We start from the raw sequence: 20,993 nt of genomic DNA, 5'->3' as shown, positions 1-20,993 counted from the left end.
ACCGACTATAACTGATGGTTCCATGGGTGGATGGTGTGGTAGGTGGATGATTGAGCACCTGTGTTTTCTTGATGTTAATTGTTGAGCCCAAATTAGCATAGGCAGCAGAGAGTGGATCCATATTTGTTGTATCTCTGCTTCAGAGGCTACACTAAGTGCACAATTATCTGCAAACAGAAAATCATACACCAACACTCCCTCCTCTTTGATCTTGGCTTGTAGCCTTTTCAAGTTGAAGAATTTACCATCATTGCAGTAGCTGACCTTGATGCCATATTCTTCCTCATTGAAGACACTTGACAACATGGATAAAAAACATCATGCTAAAAAGCATGGGAGCTAGCACACAGCCTTGTTTCACTCCACTGATGACTGGGAAAACACAAGAGCATCATCCACTATCCAGAACCCAGGCAAGCATGCTGTCATGAAATGGACATACGATGACAATTAACTTTTCAGGCAACCAAATTTTAACATGATTTTCAATAAGCCCTCACGCCTAACAGTGTTAAAGGCCTTGGTCAGATCTACAAATATTGTGTATGGACCTCTGTTCTGCTCCTGGCATTTTGCCTCAAGTCAGGCAGCAAACACCATATCGAATATTCTTCAGCCCTTTCTGAAGCCACATGGGCTCTCAAGTAGATGACTATCTCCCAGGTAAAAGAACAGTCTGGAGGAATCTGGCAAGAAACTTGCTAGCAATAACTGACAGAGAGACCTTCATGATTGTTGCAGGACAATCTATTCCCTGTACATTTATAAAGATGGATAGTGGAGGCATCCTTGAAGTCCTTGGGGATAACTGTCTCTTGACATATAACCTGGAAAATTTCAGTCAACTTTCGTATGAGCAATGGTCCCCCTACCTTGTAAATGTCAGCTGGAATAGAATTAGCACCAGGTGCTTTGCCACACAAAAGGAGCCTAATGGTCCTCAAAACCTCTTCTTCAGTTAGAACTTCAGCTAGGGAGGAATTAACATCAACCTGAGGTCAATGATCAATGGCTTGAGCATTGATTGACAATGGTCTGTTGAGAACACTAGGGAAGTGTTCAGCCCATCTCTAGGATCATATCCTTATCACTTATCAATGTGGCTCCATCAGCACTGAGTAGTTGTGATGCACCATAGGTTTTTGGTCCATAAATAGCTTTCAGGGAATCATAAAAGCTCTTTAGAATGTTACTATCCACATAAAACTGAATTTCATCTGCCTTCTTACTGAGCCAGGAATCTTGCATCTCTCTAAGCTTTGCTTGTACTTTACTTTTGGTGGAATTAAATGCTGCCTTCTTAGGGATGGATGAACTATCCTGCTGGTAAACCCTGTGGAATTCTTGTTTTTCATTTAGCAGCTTCTAAATTTCTCCATCATTTTCATCAAACCAGTCTTGATGTTTGTGAGTATTCTGGCCCAGATGAGCAAATGCAGTGCTATGCACCAAATCTCTGAAAGCTGGCCACTCCTTTTCTGCTCCATTGTTACCAACTGTGTGTTGACTCAACTTTCCCTCCAAGTTAGCAGCAAACCGTTGCCATTGTACTATTATCTGTTGACATTAGGTTTTCTGGTAGTCATTTTGCCTTGATGTTGCCACTTTTGTTGAATGTGAGTATCCTTGGATACACAGCTTGGAGAGGATAAGTCTATGATCAGTCCATCATTCTGCACCACACATTGCCTTCATCACTGTCACATCATTTCTGTCTCTTCTCCATACATAATTTATTAAATGCTAATGTTCACTGCAAGGGTGCATCTACAGAGATTTATTGTATTTAGTGTACATTCAAACAGTGTTGGTGATGAGGTCATGAGAAGCCCAAATCTTCAGTAGTAAAGGACCATTGCTGTTGCTGTTTCCAACTCCATTCCTTCTAAGGACTCCCTGCCATGACTGGTAGCCTGAACCTACTCCAGCATTAAAGTCACTCAGAATTATAAGCATTTCCTCTTTTGGCATGTTGATGAACAAGGGTCTCCAGATCTTCATAAAACTTTTCCTTGACCTCTTCAGGATTTGTCGTGGAGGCAGCATAGGCACTGATGATGGTGGCATGATGTTTTCCTATGGTTGGCAATTGCATTGTCATTAGCCTCTTGTTTTCTCCTTTTGACAGGCTTACAAACTTGTTGACTAGATTAGTTTTGATTGCAAAACCAAATTCAGTAAGCTGGCGTTCATTTGTCAGCCTTGTTTCACTCAGGGCTGCTATTTGGATGTGATACCTGCTGACCTCTCTTGCAGCAAGAGCTGTTCGTCTTTCAAGTCTACTAAATTTTGTGTTGTCTCTAAGTGTATACATATCCTATGTACAGATGGTAAATGGAATAATCTGTACAGAAGTTTTTATACATTTTTTTGTGTTTCTACCACAGAATGGAATCTCCACATGCCACAGTAATCAGTTCAGGGTTGGGTAAACAGACACTTTTTAGGGCACCTTTTCTTGCCCCTTCCTCACACCAGTAAGTGAGCAGTGTGGTCCTTAAAAGGCTGCTCAGACACACAGGGGACTGCCAAATCCCACTCCTGCTTCCAATGAGAAAATAATGCTATAGGTTGGACTGCATGTTTACAGGGTTGTGACTACAGCTCCCACTGTATCTGCACCTGTTGCTTCATCACTTGCTTGTCACTACAGGACTTTGAGATGGGTAAAAATGGTAAAATGTTCTTGATGATTTCTTTTGATTTGTGCATAAATTGAATTTAAGTGTGGCAGAGTTGCACAGAGTTGTCAGGCTCACTCTCTCTTCCATAGTCATCACAGTCCAGTGACAGGTCTGAGTCAAGGCTCAAGATGCCGTGGATATCGTTGACCTCTTTGAAGTCTAACCAACCTCTAAGCATTCCACAGCACCTGCTTTAACTGCCTTCATGGCTGTTGGAACAAATTGTTTTCATTTACTCGTTCCACCAAGAGAAGTCTTCCCATGCCAGGGGAAGATACTTCCATAACTTTGAGACCCCTCAATTACCCTCCACCTGGTTTAGCCTGTCTACCAAAACGGTGCCAAAAGTGGAAAGCAGCCCTGAAACGGGCTCTATAGCCCTTACACCAGAAGTACTAGTCTTTGCCTGTACACACTCTACACCCCCATAAAGTATGACAGTCATACTATAATGGAGGAGTAGAAAATGTCTTAGTTAATATTGCTTCAGTAAATAGATCTGTAGGTAGATATACACAAAGATATATATGTACAAATATGCATATAGAACGTATATGTATTTATATGCCATTGATTTTCTAAAATATTGAAATGAGTATGCACTGAAATTCAGTATTGAATTGCATGTGAGAATGTCATATATTGTTATAATTTTCTTTGTATCCTAGGCAAGATATATATTTAATATATATAATATATATTTAATATTTATTTAATACATAGTTATATATTAATATTATTATTAATTATTATTTAGTATATATAGTTATTGATCAGTCTACTTTTTGGGGTATATAAATAGCAACTTGATCTTACAGCAAAATGTTTGGATCATGAAATTCCTTAATTATATAATACTTGTTAATTGTTAAATCAGTGCTTTCAGTGACTTTAATTATAAAAATAACCCTAGTGCGGACAGAGTATACTTTGCCCTGTAATAACTGTCAGAAGAAATAAGCAACCAATTAAATTTATAACACAAAATGAAGATAATCATCTTTCTCTCTTACAGATGATGAAAATAAGAGCCAACCTAGGAAAAAAATGTACACAGTAAGCCCACCTCCTGATGGATATGCTCCATGTTCGCCAGAATTCACTGATAGCAAAAAATCAGAAAGATCTGATAGCACTGATGACACAGAAGGTAAAGAGTTTTAAGAACTGATTGTTGAGAACATACACATTTTTAAAGGTTATTATTTTTTTTTTTACAAAATATTAAAAGTTAAGCACTCCTTTATACCACAATTATAATTATTGGTCAGTTTTCAAGAGAATATGTTTAGAATAGGTAAGCCTATTTGGAAGAGAAAAATGATTGATTAATTAATTACTTAATACCTTATTAATGTTGGTATAGTACCACTATCTTTATGAGGATAATACTGGCTATGAAAAGTACAAAGAAATAGCCTTATAATTTTGGCATCTAGCAATAATACTTCAAAGAATGTATATAAACATATATAGTTTTACTTAATTTTCCTAATTCATGAAAAATACGTTATAATTTCTCTCATGTCAGTAAGAATATGTTTCTTTGAGCAGTCTAGTAATGGTTTTGTTTTATATATACTTGTGAATATTAGTTATATGTGAAAGGTGATATTCTAAAATTAAATCAGTTAAATATTCCCTTTCATAATAGATTTCATTAGATGTATTGCCTTGTCTATTTTATTTTTAAAGGATACTTAATAAAAAGAAACTATTAAAAATATAGATTTGTTCTTCCTCTTACTGCAGCACATATATTTAAATGTGAGAGTTTCCTCTAGTCTCTTACCCTTATTCCTGGACCTTGATGTTACTTGAAAATTTCTAGCTTAGTCTACCCCTCTCTTCCAGGCTAGTTTTGTCTGTATTCCAGGTCAGCCCCTTAGTATAAATACCTGTTGAAGAGAAAAAATAAATTGTCATTTCAGCAATAGCAGTCTAGATTGCACTAACAGAATTGTGTCAGGGAATTATTCAGAATATTCTTCCTATATAAAATAGAAAGGTGTTTGAGATGAGACGTTTGAATTTTCCTTTAAGCTAATAAATGAATTTTACTTGAGTCCACAATATAATCAGAGACCCACCCAACATTTGCATCATTCTCTGCTTAGTGGCTCAATGGATAGAACTCTGAATAGATAGAGATCTGATAAAGATCTGAGTTCAAATCTTGCCTGAGACACTAGCCATGTGACTACGTATTGGGGAGGATAATGTGCCATGGTCCAGCTTTCTTGCTGTCAGTCAGTTAATAAGTATTTATTAAGGGCCATCTATGTGCCAGACAATGTGCTAAGTACTAGAGCACCCCTGACCTCGAGGTAGGGCTTTAAATATTCAGCTACGGGGAGCTTGTTTGGAATCCTCTTCCTTTTTCAGGAAGTATAGTGTTGAGAAAACCTCCTTCTAGAAAGCTGGTTGCCAGTATTTTAAAAATTGGTAATTCTTTTGCTATGGAGACCATAAGGTCTGGGACTCCCCAATCAGGCCAGAACAGTGTCTGTTTCTAATATGTACTTTTGCAGATGTGCCCCAATATTCTGGCCAGCTGCACCATCTCTTGATTTGGGAAAACCCACTCTCATCAACATCTCTTCTCTCAAGCTTAGCAAATCTGCATGCAACTCCCATGTTCTTTGCCCAAGACAACCAATTCCAGTTCCTGGAGAAATGGACAGTGATAAAAAAATCTTCCTCTTTCCACTAACCTTTGCAGTTTTTGATTTTTTTTTGAAGGAAAGACTCAGTGGGAAAGGGGAAAAGAAACTACAAAAGAACTTAAGCTGATCTGTTAGCTCAGTCTGAAACCAACCCCAAAAACAATTAGGAAAGGGAAAAAAATGAATAAAAGTCAAATGAACATTTAATAATAACAGAATTAGATAGAAGAAAAAGATAGAAAAAAAAAGAAAAATTCTCCTCAGCAAGGAAATGTAATTCCAACATGAGCTCCCAAAACTTTTGAGGCTCTCCCAACAAAAATTTGAATTCCAGGAGAATTCAGGTGAAAGATGAAAATCACCCCCAGGTGAAAATCAACCAATGTAGCTTCCTCTCTGAAAAGAGAGAGAGTGCCCTGAGTTACCACATCTTAAGACAGCCCCCAAACAATGGAATTGAAGTCCATAAGGACCCTAGACAAATTGTTCGAACACATGCCAAGAGAGGTTATATGAGCTAGATGTTCCAAAAAAATGAAATAAAACATGAATGTGTCTCCAAAAATAGATTCTAGCAAAGGGATCAGGAATTTGATGTTGATTGGTAGTTAACCCTTTACATCATATGATATATATGTATGTATTTATGTACATGTAGATATATATATGTATGTATATATACGTATATTTATAGACTACCCCCTATTCTCCCTCCTCCTACCCCAAATGCTGAGCTCATGTAGACTGGGTTCTGATACTGCGAGCTGATTAATGGAAAATCATTTTCTCCTTTTAAGTCATTACTCCCTGTTAATCAGCTCCTTACACTAAAGAATTTCTGTGCAAAAGAGATGAGGGAACCCATACACTTGTCACATAAATAAAATCGTCTAGTGGGGTTGAGAGGACAGATTGATTAGCTCTGATCGTGACATTGACAGTGTTCCTGAATATTCATTCTTTTTTTTTATCTCTCCATTTTTTCTCCCCCTTCCCATTTTCATTAGTAAGAATGGCTCATATTTATGTAGTATTTTATGATATCCAAAAAGGGCGAATTAATGAAGACTCAAAGAGAACAGACTTGCCTTATTTTCATTCCTTTGAATACTGAAGATAAGTTATTGTGGGACTTTTTCTTAAGAGTTTTTAAAGCTTCAAATCTTTCTCTTTGCTTGTTATTTTTTCTCCGATCAGTTTATCTGTAGTTCCTAGCAGTAAAAACACTAAAAACTGTAAAAAAGGTCCTGTGCTTGGTTTGGGGATAAGAAAATAGGAAAGAACTTAAGAAACTATTCTTTTCTTCAGTGGGTCAGAATGGAGAGAAAAATCTGTTTAAAAGAAATGCAGGGTGGCATTTGGAAGGAAAGAGCCAAACTAGTCTCTGAAGAGGAAAAAAAGTTGTGATTAGATTATTGCAATATAAGGAAACCTTCCCCTTTGATTCCAGTCTGGTCTTGCTACTACTTATGTTAGCATTTGACACTGACTTTGACTTCTGACTTGGAACTTTTATTTTGGTTCTCAGCTCTGTTAGCTCTAGCACCTCCTTAATGCTTTGGAGAAGTTATAAATGTTTTAGTCATATATCTCAGGTTCTCTAAGTAGAGCATCATATCATTTCCAAAAAAGTAACAGTTTTATTTACTCTTTGTTTATGCTTATTCCTTCCATTTCTTTTCTCCTTTTAGTACTATAATTAGCTTTTCTGAAACTACATCACATAATAATGGTGATAATTGAAATCCTTTCTTTACCCCTTATCCTTCTGGAAAGGCCTTCTGCTATTTCTCCGTTACATATGATAGTGGCTCTTGTTTTCAGAGAGCTAGCAAATGTTATAAATAAATAATTTTTATATAAACATATAAAAGTTGTTTGTTGGAGTGAACTTCTTTCAACTTTTTTTTCCCATTGAATTTGATGACATTGGAACACTGTATGCAAATTTCAAAGAAAAGATTTGCAATAGGATTATGACTTAATGAGTTACTAATTACTCAAGCAAGATCTAGCACTTTGTCATATATAGTTCCTTTGTGTGTTTCTTGGTACATATTTCCCCCAAAATATTTTCAAGGGAAGGAAGTAAAAAAGTTATAGATGGTAACTTTTTCATCTTTTAATTTTCTCTTCCCTTGGGCATCAGCTTAAGTTGTGAAGTGAGTATACTAACATAATTTGACAGATCTTAACAAGGTCCATTTGCATTTATAGTGGGACAAGTAATAATGCAAGATATGAAAGACAGGCTAGGATGTTTATATAAAAATTATTTATTTATAACATTTATTAAGCATCTACTATGTGCCTGGAACTGTACTAAAAGCTGAGGATACATAAAGAGGCAAAAGATAGCTCCTGCCATCAAGGAGCTCACTAATTTCTAGTGGGAAATGATTAACAGAGAGAAGATACTAGAATCAGGAGAGTTTGGGAAAGGTTTCCTTCAGAAGGTGCAATGTTAGTTGAGACTTAAAGGAAGCAAGGGAAGCCAGCAGACAGAGTTGAGGAGGAAAGGCATTCCAGGAGTGGGGAACAGCATGGAAGATGCCTAGAGCCAAGAGATGGAATGTCTTATTCATTAAACAGCTAGGAGATTAGTGGCATTAGATCAAAGAGTACATGGTGAATAGTAAGATTTCAGAACACTGAAAAGGTAGGAGTGGACTAGGTTATGAAGGGCGTTGTCTTTTCTATTTTCCCCCCTTATCCATATATCTCTTATGTCATATATAATTTTTACTTTTCCAAGATATATTTACATACATATTTTATTCTTCATTTTCTAATTTGACATGAGTTCAGTTATAAATCCATGAACCCCAGGGCTTCTTGGATAGGGAAATAGGTCAACAAGAAAGGAGAAAAAAATGACCAAAAGTATAACAGTTGTGTTATGCTTGTCTGGGAGAAATCTTCAGCAACTAGCTGTTTTGGTTCAGAATTAAAATAATAAAGTTTCTCTCAGTATTCCATGTAAAATCCAAGGTAAAGCAAAAACTCAAGATGAATCATTCTGTACCATAATTTTCCATCTCAAAATTTAAATAACCATATACAGTTAAAATTGAAGATTTCTTATATAATTAGTCTAGGATGAGATTGATCGCTAGATACATCATGAACTTCAAAAAGTTTTTTGATTGAAAGTATTTTTCTCACGCATTGTGAAATTTGCTTTTCCGTAGGAGTTATTCTCTGAATTTTAAATGGGACAGAAACTGGCATGAATTTCAGTGTACTCTGGACGTTATGGAGTCCAAGTGATATTATGACAATTTATTTTACAAAGAGAGCTTTGGGATTAAAGTGTGGTTTGAGGAGTATAGTTAAGATTGGAACTAACATTTAGAAAGTATATATTTAATAGGATATATACACAGCATTAGCAGTTTTTCATAAGTAAGATACTCTTCTAAAACTATAATTCTGATGGTAAAGTATCATTTTTCTAGGGAAAGATCAGGAGCTTTTGGAGAATAGAGGATATTCCCCAAATAATTGCTTTGTTCAGCCATACTCCCTCTATAGTTACCTGTAATTATCTTTTCATTTAATAATGAAGGTTCTTTAGTATAAGTATTGAAGTAGGTATTAGTATTGCAGTGTTATATATTTGCAATTGTAAAAGATATAGGGCTTCCTTAAGATTTCTTTCTGTCAGTCTGTCTATCTGTCTGTCTGTCTGTCTATTTATCTATTTTTGCCTTTAGCTGCAGAGTTGAGCCATGAAATGATCCTTCCTTTGCCTGTGACTGCTTACTACCCTAGGAATGAGAGCAAGCAGACAAAAAGCCTGGCAGCATATTGTAACACCAGTGCGATACCCAGAGGAACTGCTAGGGATATACATACGTATTTCCAGGGTGGATTTGCAAAATATAATAAACTCTTTCTCAAAAGCAAAACCAAAATATTTATTTAGAACATCACTATTAGGATACCAAGAGGTAAGATTTAGCAAGGTACTCATCATCAATCCAGAGAGTGCCAGCATCTTAAGCATTCTTTCTATTAGGCCTCCCTATAAGCAGGTTCCTCCGTTCACTCTTTTCCATTGGGCAGGCTCCTCCCACAGTGAGCTCCATGTGACTCAGGCTGTATCACAGCTGCAAGCTAGGCCAGAGTTCAAAGCAGGTCACACAGACCTACTATTGCATGGGGAAGAGCTTCCTATTCTATTAACATTATACATATAGACAAGAAAGCAGAAAAAAGCCAAAATAAGAGAAACTGAGGACTAAGAAAGACAGTTTACTCTAACACTGTAGATTTGAGAAGGAAAATTTCTTATACATATGATGACCTTCAAGGAATTTTTCAGGAGAGGTGTTTGAATCATCCAACATGTAAGGCAAGTCTGAATCACATGTAGCAGGGGTGGACTGGTGTACTTCTTGTGGATATGAGCATGCCCTTTAACACCTTGCTAAAGGGCACGTGTAACCTAGCAACTTCTGATTGGGTCCATGGTCCCAATGACTAAAGTCCAAAGATGGTGGACCTCAGAATCAGGAGGAACATTCCATCTCAATAGGTTATAGGGATAGCTCTAAATAAGGCTTCATTGATCTTTTGAGCACATCTATTTGGAATTATCAACTCTCCCTTGGACTTGTAGTAAGGAAGATGGAAAGGATTTTTCTCCACTCTCTCCTTTCCCCTTTCCCTGAGTAGCAGTTATGACTGCCTCTGTGTTTCTTCCAGAGTACACATTTGTGATCAGAAACCAATAATCTTGAAAAATGAACATTTCCACCTACGTGTCATGGCCTTAACATCTGTTTCATAAGTTTGAGAATTCTGGGTTTGTGAGTCAGTGCCAACAACCCTATGGGGAGGTGCTTCCTGCAGCTACACTGCTTCTTTAAGAAAGAGATGGACTACACATAGGGTCATCCTGAGCCTTTAAGGTCTAAAGACCCATGCCTGCTTAACCAGCAGGTCTGATTAAAATTTATGTTTTTTAAATAGCACGTCTGAAGTGAAAAATGAAATATCTCTTCAGCAGTCCAACAAAGTGCCTTTACCTTTTGGAGACATTATAATAATGGGGATATTTTAAGTCTTCATTAATGTGTGCTTATAAGTCTTTAGAATCTTAAGAACTTCCTTTGTGGAAAAGGAAATAAGTATCTTTCCAATTTCTGAAACCTGTTTTATACATTTAGTACCTTAAATTTGGTCATACAACAGCTTTTCAATTCCAGAGCAGTGCACTGCTAAGTGAGATAACTGAGGCACACATCATTCCTCAGAGGACTTGATTTTTCAGCCGTCAGTGCACTCCTCAGGGCTATGTTGGCTCACTACACTTGTTTGCTGCTACAGCATACACTGCTATAGACTTTTCTCACTGGACTTCCTGTCATTCTTCTGACTTTTCAGAGCTTGTAGAATCATTCCTTCTCTGATGCTTGCTCACCTGGAATCAGCAAAAAAAACCAAAAACCAAAAAACAATAGAAACAGGAAAACCAGAGATATCATGTGTTTTAAGCCACAGGGCAACCAGGTTGGGGAGAGCCGTATCACCCAAAGGCAACTCTGCGTTTCTTCACTTTTCATTCCACATGTGCCAGGGAGACAGAAATGGAGTTACCCTTTTGGAGCCTTTATGTGCACTCTTGCCTTCAGACTCAGTGGCCAATCAGTAGCTATAACTTTTCTTCACCATGTCCTAAGAGGCCAAGAAGCATCACCTACCTGCTCTGAATCAGGCAGGATTTCCCTCCATTACAGGCACTTTCGAAAGCAGAATTTCCCAACCCCCTATATCAAAGCACCATATACATGCCCTCAGCTTCAGTGCTTTATCCCAGGCAACTGCAGGGATTGCTTATATTTATTCACCTTATAGTCTTCTTTATTTTTCCAGGAATTTTTAAGTAGATTTTTCCACAAGTAATTTTCTCTAATTCATCTTCAACTTCCTTCTTTGTGATTCCATCCGTCCTGCCTTTGTTAAAATGGATGTTCTTGCCTGTGCTACTCAACCTCTTTTCTTCATGTTCCTCCTTGCCTTTTATTTTTTGTTCACCTGTCATTGAGGAAAAGTGAACTGAGTCATATTTATCAGCTCTAGATTGAAAATTTAGCTCAATTACGGTCCATGGTAAGCTTACTTATTTAGGAAAATGACATTTTTCATCCTACCCATTCATGCCAATAATCTCAGGTGTGTAAAAAGCAGCTTCCCAGTTTTTTATGAAGGTAAATACCTGCCCATCAGTGACAAATAATTATCAAATTCAGTGATCCAGTGCAAAAGTGTCAGGAAGGACCACCTTGACCATTGGAACATGGAGTGTGGAGATAAATTGGAACTAGAAAGTAGAGGGCTTTTAATTCCAGAGGAGTTAGTATTTCATCCTAAATGCAATAGGGAGCCACTGTAGCTTCTTGAGCAGGAAGACCTGAGTTCAAATTTGACTGTAACCTTGGGAAAGTGACTTAACCTCTAACCTCTGTCTTCCTCGGGTTCCTCAAATGTAAAATGCAGCTAATATTGGCACCTTCCTCACAAGGTTGTGATGAGAATTGAGTGAGATAATATTTATAAAGCATTTAGCATGGTACCTGGCACATAGACATTTAATAAATGCTTGTTCCGGTCCTTTCCTTTCTGATCTCCTGGCCACTCCATTAACAAGACTCTCTATCTCTTGGCTCTGGCCGTTTCTTCTGGCTATCCTCCATGCCTGCAGTACTCTCTCTCCATCCTTTGCTTCTCCTGCTGACCTCAATAGCTTTCTTTGAATCTCAACCGAAATCCCTTCTCCTAGAAATATTACCCAAGCCCTCTTCGTTCTAATGCCTTCCTTTTGTTAATTACTTTCTATTTATCATGTATATAGCTTGCTTTGTATATATTTACTTGTATGCTATCTCCCCCATTAGATTATCTGAGCTCCTTGAAGGGAGGCACTGTTTTTTATGTCTTTGTGTTTCTCTGGTGCTTAGAGGTGCCTGAGCTCTGGTAGGTACTTAATAGGTGTTTGCTGATTATTCTCCCAAAACTACTTTGTATTCATTTTGTGTGTATTATGTACACATACTCTTTAAGAATAGGGACTATTTTTTTCCTTTGTATTCCCAGCACCTACCATAGTTCCTGAGTTTAAGAACTGCTTTTTGTGAATGACTGATTGATTTAAATGCTTAATCAAAGGCAGCTCTGTGGCACAGAGCATAGAGCACTGAGCCTAAACTCAAAAACACCTGAGGTCAAATTTGGTCTCCCATACCTATTAGCTGTGACCCTGAGGAAGTCAATCTGTGTCTTCCTCAGTTTCCTCAAATACAAAATGGAAATAATAACAGCACTCACTTTCCAGGGTTGTTATGAGGATCAGATGAAATACTTGTAAAGTGTTTAGTACAATGCCTGACACGTAGTAGGCATTTAATAAATACGTGTTCCCTTCCCTCCTTCAAAGTACTCTCATATCCCTTTCACATGTCACCCTCCTCTACAAATCAAAACTTAGCTGCCCTTGGAACCAGGTTAGAAGTAATATAAGTATGAATAGCTTGGTAACCATGGCTCTCCATTCCACTCAGGACAAAGCCTCTAATCAAGCTGGCTCCATAAAGCCAGATGTGGTAGACAAACTGGATTATGAAACAATTTCTAGCATTTTAAAAATATAAAAATAGCTTTCATTTATATAATACCTTGTAAAATGCTTTTAGAAACTGTCAGGAAATCAGTGGAGAGTAGTGTTGTCCTCTTTTACATATGAGGGAACTGAGGTTCAGGGAGGTGAAATAAATTGTTTTTTGTTACATAGTAAGTCACTGGTAGAACTTAGAATCAAATCTAGGTCATTTTACTCCCGAGTTCAATGTTGTTTTTGCCATACCACGCTGATGATAGGAAAGTCAAAAAAAAATCACCTGTGCTTTTAGAAGAATGTTACTGTGGATTTCTTCATTTTTGAAACAACACTCCAGTGGCTACCTTTGTTGTCCATCTCTCCCCCTTCCCCAGATCCAGTTCCTCAACTTATCTGAAATTAGTTGAAGTCTAGTTTCTCTTGGATACTTATTTCTTTTATTGATAATAACAATCTGATCTGGTGAAAAAAGAACACGACTTAGTGCCGGCAGTGCTATTAACCAACCATGTGGCTTCAAGCAGAACCAGGAAAGAATGTATGGCTTGAACAGGATTTGAACATTGCTGTACACTGTTTGAAATTTTTCTCCTTTCTGCAAGAGACTCAAAGTTTCCACTATAACTCATTCTTGTTAATATCATAAAATAAATACATTCTATTAAGAAAAGAATTTTCTGGCATTATGCAAACATATGTGCTTATAAAAGTATCCCTCATTCTACACTCCCAACCACATGGTGCTCCGCCAGGCAATTGCCTTTCTCATTTACCCCTATTTTTATTTTTGTTTTGGATAAGTCACTCAGTTTATCTAGATCTTACTTGCCTCCTCTTTAAAATGAATATATTAATATCTCCCTTAATTACTTCATAGATAAGTTAAAAGATAAAAATGAGAACAGATATGAAATTTGAAAAGTTAAAAACCTTTTCACATATTATTTATGTATTTGTCAGTCTTTGAAAAATACTAAGCATCACCTTGGAGATCAAGCTATCTTAAAGTAAACTTCTTGTTGCCATGTCAAATATTCATGTGTTTCCATGAATAGCTTTCTTTTATAAAAATGTTTATATAAATGCCAAATTTTCACCTTTTTGAATTTTAAAAGCCCTGTAATTGATTTACTTTATTGTGCTATACCCAGTCTTTTAAATTTTGTTTATAAAAAACTGAACTCCTGTGAAGGAATCTAGTGACAAATGTCTGACTTTTAGAATTTAGAAGGAAAAAACTCTACTAAAGTAAAAAAAGACTGTAGAACACAGTTCAACTCATATTGTTTAAGATTCCAGTTATAGTACCAAGCAAACCAAAAATCCCTAGATATCTGTGCTGGGAATCACTTACATTGTTTATTGATGTGAAGTGACCATTATATGCTGATATAAATATATATAAGTAATAAATATATTATATTTATATAAATATATATGATTACATACTAATATAAACATAAATGAATAATTGTCATTGTGGAAATGGTTTGATTATTTGAGAACTAGGTGGCTTTGGTTGAACAGATATTTAATAATTCAGGTCATCTGATATTTGTAGTAATTATACTATACTATATAATTTCTTACACTGTATTTTGAGGTTTTAGAAATGCTTGTTGTTAATTTCAGATTTATCAGTGCATCCACATAACTATATGATTTATGTTAGAACCATTATAGCAGGTCATTATTTTCACAAATTAACATATAACCCTAGGTCAATTTATAATAACATACAGCACAATTGGGGAAAAGTACATATAAGAAAAATATTAGTCTTATTTCTCAACATCAAGTTTCACAAAGGAGCTTCTCAATACCTAGGCAAGTGTAAATTTTATTCTGTAAATATATTAAAATCAAATCATTCCAAAAGTGGAAATAAAAATAAAAAATCACATATGAAAGGAGTTTGTACATTTGTGGCAAGAACTGAATATTTTAATTAGACTAGATCCAATTTACATTATAACATATAGCTGTTGAATTATATCCATCTTGACAGAGAAGTATACAGAGAAGTTTCAAGTGATATTGACACCTTTCAGCATTTTCCCCCTTTCTAATCTAGGTCTTTCTTGCGGTAGCTTGAAGTGTCATTGTAAAGCATTGGTTGGTATCCTAGCCAGTTTGATTAATAAGTTACAATTACTTAAAAAAACAAAAATGAAGTCTGAGAGTATTCCTGGAGTTTTAGCAGATGTTCATCAGCCTCTAATCAGTAATGGCTAGGCACATATAACATCATTTATAAGGTTTTACACTTATTCCTATGTTTTTGATACTCTTGAAAAATGAAAAAACAGGCTAGCCCTACAGTGTTAACAATTATTAATATTTTTTGTGGAAGACTTTTAGTAACATAAAACTTTTAACATCTAAATCTCTTAAAATTTTACCCCCTTAAGCAGATGTTAGAATGGAGGACAGTAAGTGGTACAAGTCTGGAGTCCTCTGGCTTCTATGACATTGCCAAAAATTCTGTGTGCTGTCTCATTTAAGAATGTTTCTTCATTCATTGAAGTCACAGTGTATCTGTCAACTCTTCAAAACATTTCATAGAACATAAGTTTTGAGACACAATTTCAAATAGGATTTGATTAAAGATAGAATGTAAGATATCAGGAATATAGAATTTATCTATTACTATGCATAGTTAAAATTTGTATAGTGCTTTAAGATTTACAAATTTATCTAATTTCATTTCATTTAATCCTTACAATAACCTTGTGAGGTAGGTGCAATTATTATCCCCATTTTATAGGTAAGGAAATTGAGGCACAGGAAAATTAAGGACCACATAGCAAATGGGTCTAAGTCAGGCTTCAAACTTAGGTGATGAACTATATGCACCACATCATCTATCTGTGACTAAAAAACTACAGCACAAAGAACTAATGTTCCTTTTCATGTAAAGCTCTTGCTCTGAATTATAATCAATAACATAAAAAGCAGCTTGATTTTTCCAAAACCTGTCATTGTGAACCAAAATTTGATAAAAGTGATCATTTGCAACTGTTCAGTATTTCTTTAACTTCCAACTAGTTGGCTACTCTGTAGTAGTGAGTTTCTGAACTTTTTCCACCAGAGGGCTCTCATCTTTTAGCTTGGTTCCATCAAGGGCAATTCCGGCTGCTTCTATTTCAGAAAAGGACTACGATCATAGAATGGTAAAGCTGGAAAGGACCTTAAAGACCATCTACTCTAATCTCAATTCACAAATGAGTAAACTAAGTTTCAGAAAATCATGGTGACTTGCCCAAGATCATACCAGTAGTAAGTGACTAAGCTGAGAATCAAACCCAGGTCCCAAAGTTCAGTGGGGATTCTTTCCCCCCTCTATCCTGTAGAATACCATCTTTCATATCCTGTTTCTTAGGACTATTGTTTTGTATATTTTATTGGACTGAATAAACCCAGTAGACAGTGTAAATTGTTGAGTGAATAGCTTCAGTAAATTCATTGATGTCCCAATAGATTCCTTTTTTTAACATCCAAGGAGATGTATATTACATATGCTATAATTTTTATGAGAAATTGAGTAGGAAAAATAGGCTCTTGACAGTGAAACATATTTCCTTTTTTTTTTAACCTAAAAATGGAATTTAGTATTCTATTTCCCCTTCTGTTTTTCTGGGCAATTTATATTTTTGTAAATATTCATCCATTTCACTTAGATTGTTAAATTTATTGGCATGCAACTGGGCAAAATAGCTCCTAATTATTGCTTTCATTTTCTCTTCATTAGTGATGAATTTACCCTTTTCATTTTTGATACTGGTATTTTGATTTTCTTTTTTTTTTTTTTTTAAATCAAACTAACCAGTGGTTTATATAGCTTATTGGTTTTTTCATAAAACTAGTTCCTAGTTTTATTTATTAATTCAATGGTTTTCTTTCAATTTTATTAATCTCATGTTATTTTTCAGGATTTACAATTTGGTATTTAATTGGGAATACTTAATTTGTTCTTTTCCTAGACTTTTTAGTTGCAAGTCCAATTCATTGATCTGCTCTCTTTGTTTTATTAATGTAAGTGTTTAAAGATACGAATTTCCCCTAAATGTTGCTTTGGCTGCATCTCAGAAATTTTAGTATTTTGTCTCATTGTTGTCATTCTCTTAAATGAAATGATGGATTGTTTCTATTATTTGTTCTTTGACTCATTCATTCTTTAGGTTTAGATTGCTTAGTTTCCAATTAATTTTTCATCTATCTTTCCATGGTTCTTTATTAAATGTAATTTTATTGCATTATGATCTGAAAAGGATTAATTTAATCTTTCTGCATTTAATTGTGAGGCTTTTATATTCTAATAAATAATCCATTTTTGTATAGGTGACGTACAACTGAGAAAAAAGTACATTGCTTTTTTATCCTTATTGAGTTTTCCTCAGAGATTTAGCATATTTAACTTTTCTAAAATTCTATTTATATCCTTAATTTTTTTGTTACTTATTTTGTAGTTTGATTTATCTAGTTCTGAGAAGGGAAAGTTGAAGTACCCTCCCCAGTATAGTTTCATTGTCTGTTTCTTTTTGTTACTCATTTAATTTCTTTAGAAATTTGGATGCTATACCATTTAGTACATATAAGTTTAGTATTGATATTACATCGTCCATGGAACCTTATAGCAAGATGTAGTTTCCTTCTTTATTTTAAATTAATTAGATCTATTTTTGCTTTGTCTGAGATCATGATTACTACTACTGCTTTTTTTACTTCAGCTGAAGCATTATAGATTCTGCTCTAGCCTTTTACCTTTGCTTTGCGTGTGTCACTCTGCTTCAGATGTGTTTCTTGTAAGCAACATATTATAGGATTCAGGTTTTTAATTCACCTATTCACTTCCATTTTATGGGTGAGTTCATCCCATTCACATTCACAGTTATGATTACTAAGTCTTAGTTCCTATTTCCCCCCTATTTATAGTCCTCTCTCTTGTTCTGTGTGTCTGTCTCTCTCTCTCTGTATTTCCTACCCCACATATATCCTTGACCTGAATGTTCTGGAATTTGGCTATATTAACCCTGGGAGATTTCATTTTGGGGTCTCTTTCAGGTAGTGATTGATGGATTCTTTCAATTACTATTTTACCCTCTGGTTCTCGGATATCAGGGCAGTTTTCCTTGCTAATTTCTTGAAAGATACTGTCCAGGATCCTTTTACTGATCATGGCTTTCAGGTAGTCCAGTAATTCCTAAATTATCTCTCTTGGATCAGTTTTCCATGTCAGTTGTTTTTCCAATAAAACATTTCACATTTTCTTCTATTTTTTTCACCTTTTTGATTGATTTTTGGTGTTTCATGGAGTCATTAGCTTTCATTTTACCAGTTCTAATTTTTGAGGAATTATTTCCTTCAGTTAGCTTTTGCACCTCCTTTTCCATTTGTCCAATTGTACTTTCTAAAGAGTTGCTTTCTTTGGTGAATTTTTGTACATCTCTTTCCTTTTTTGTGGTTCCTTTACCAGGCTGTTGACTCTTTTTTCATGATTCTTTTGCATAACTTTGATTTCTTTTCCCAATTTTTCTTTTACATCTTCTATTTGATTTTTAAAATCCTTTTTGAGCTCTTCCAGGAGTTCTTTTTGGCCCTCACTGAGACCAGCTCATATTTTTCTTTGAGGCTTCACATGTAGACATTTTGACATTTTTGTCCACTGCTAAGTTTATATTTTGATCTTCCTTGTCACTATAGCAACTTTCTCTGATCAGGGTTTTTTTGTTGTTGTTGTAATTGTTTTCTTTTTTGCTCATTTTTCAGGCTATTTTGTGACTTTTAAAATTGACCTCTGCTCCTGGAGTACAGGGAGCACTGTCCCATGCTTCTTACTACTGCTACACTGGGGTCTGTGGGCCTGGCGGCTCACCTATTGTGCTGGGGACTGAAAGCCTCACAGCTCACGCACTGTGCCACGGTGCTAAGGCCTCCTTGATTGCTGAACTGAACTGAGGTTAGGGGCCTCCCATTGGCTTGCCCAGATATTGTCTATCTGGACTACACTCCCAAGTGAGAGAGATCTTTACTATACTCCTAAGTTATTTTGGACTGGAAGATTGTTTTACCCTATCCTTTTGTGGGTTCTGCCACTTCAGAATTCTTTGTGAGGCTTGATTTAAAATTCTTTGGAGGGAAATTTGGACCTTTTCTGTGCCATCTTTGCTCTACCTCCAAGCTTTTCAATGACATCAGGAAAACAGTGATGATAATTAGTAGATATAAAATGGATCAGATATACTTAATTTAACATGAAAAAGCAAAGCAATTCTGCCTTTTGATTTGGGGAACATTGATAGTGGTTTTTAAAACCTGCCTGAAAAATTGTAGAACCTCCTACTTTCATAGCATCATAAAATGAACAAACCAATACTGTAATTTTTTGTTTGAGAACAAGAGGACAGATGTACCATTTCTCTCGACTTGGTTCGTGTGCTTTACTTATTGCTTTTAAAGTTACTGAATCCACATTCCATCAGATTTGGGGGGGGGGGGGGAGGTCTTTCTAGGGACTATATCATACTTGGGATTTTTGTCTTGCTGCAACAGGAAGTGGGATGGGATCCTAGACCCAAGCTCAGCATAGAAATATCTGAAGAACATGAGTCCAAAAAACAGGAGTCTAGAAGTGGGGAAAACAGTTAAAGTGGGACTCAGGGAGTCAGAGAGTAAAATCAAAGGATATTAGAAGAACAAGACTTCTGGTGTCGTGTCAAAATGACTCACAGGCAGGTAAAAACAGGGAGATGTTCTTACTTTCAAGTGTTATCCTTGCCTATTAACATCTCCTTGAGTCCAGGAGCCTGACAGTAATCCACAGATGTAGATAAATTATATTGATTTATAGATACTATGAGGCTTCTAGTTTCTTAAACTTAATCTACAAACTTGTATAGAAAGTATTATCCATTTATTAGAGACAAATAACACTTTACATTTCTAAGAGAAAAGTCATACAAGAAATTCATACAAGAACAAATTTTGAATTTCCTTCAAAGAAATAATCTCTAAACACCTAGCTAATGTAATGTATGTAAAAAAGATAGTTTGGGTGGCAGAAATCTATCATAGTTAAATATTCTTGAAACAATTAGTTGTGTGTTGAAGTAAGTGACACCTTAAGTTGCCCAACAATAAGAAAAGTAAGAAATGTGGTGGAGAGTCAAAGAGCAAGTGTCTTTTAAAAGTGCTTCAGGTAATGAAATGTTCTTAAAATTAATTAGTTTCATCAGAAATCTATTCTCAGGAGCAACCTACTGCAATAGTATAATTAGACAGTCTGGCATCTGATAGTGAGATGGTAATTCAGATTCATCCCAATTATGCCTAATTATTAATCAAAGAGGCAAAAGAGTGACAAACCCAGTTGCATTTTAATAAATCTTTGGGTTCATACAATGAATAGTACCAAATTTGAGGTGTCACCAACAAGGTTGACAATAGAAGGGCTCAAACATTTTTTGAGTTATAGGAAGAGTTCCTCTAAAGCCCTAGGCCTCAGACTATAAGTACTGAGCAAAATCACCAGCCTGTCATATGTCTAAAGTCATCATCAGTAGTTTTTATCATGATTTCAATAGGATCAAAATTGGTCATTATAATTAATCAGTTCTACTGTTTATAATGCTTTCATTTACATTACTTAAGTAATTATGTATCTTGTTCTTCTTGTTCTACTTGCCTTGTTCTGCCTTAGTCCTTTTTAAAAAATTTGATCATTTTTATTTCAATTTTATCTATTAATAAGTATTTTTTAATTAATCTGGCCTGCTACTCCCTGTCCTGAACAAATTAAAAAATAAAATAAAGTTTTCTTCATAGCTGCATAGTTTGATGAAACAAATCCCACATCAACCTTATCATATTTATGTGCATGTGTGTGTACACATGTATATGTGTATGTATGTATTTATGTATGTATGTATTTGAAGTTCATATTTTCTCTGTCAGGAGGTGAGTGTTTCTTTTTCATCCTTTTGGGCTCATTTATCATTGTGTTGATTAAAAATCTAAAGTCTT

The 20,993-nt window shown here is 35.5% G+C and overlaps 1 protein-coding gene across 3 annotated transcripts in view; it reads left to right on the top strand.

The window, feature by feature from the left end:
* The window catches only part of ERICH1 (glutamate rich 1), a 96,323-nt gene that overhangs the window by 48,938 nt on the left and 26,392 nt on the right, over positions 1–20,993 (top strand). For all 3 annotated transcript variants that reach the window (XM_072634355.1, XM_072634356.1, XM_072634357.1), the window contains one exon: positions 3,700–3,834. In XM_072634355.1, coding sequence (XP_072490456.1) covers positions 3,700–3,834 — 135 coding nt within the window. The remainder of the gene's footprint in view (positions 1–3,699; positions 3,835–20,993) is intronic.

Source organism: Notamacropus eugenii, chromosome 1, assembly GCF_028372415.1.
Source record: "Notamacropus eugenii isolate mMacEug1 chromosome 1, mMacEug1.pri_v2, whole genome shotgun sequence".
Taxonomy (NCBI): domain Eukaryota; kingdom Metazoa; phylum Chordata; class Mammalia; order Diprotodontia; family Macropodidae; genus Notamacropus; species Notamacropus eugenii.
The sequence above is the reverse complement of the archived record's forward strand: the minus strand, read 5'-3'. Positions and strand labels throughout refer to the sequence as shown.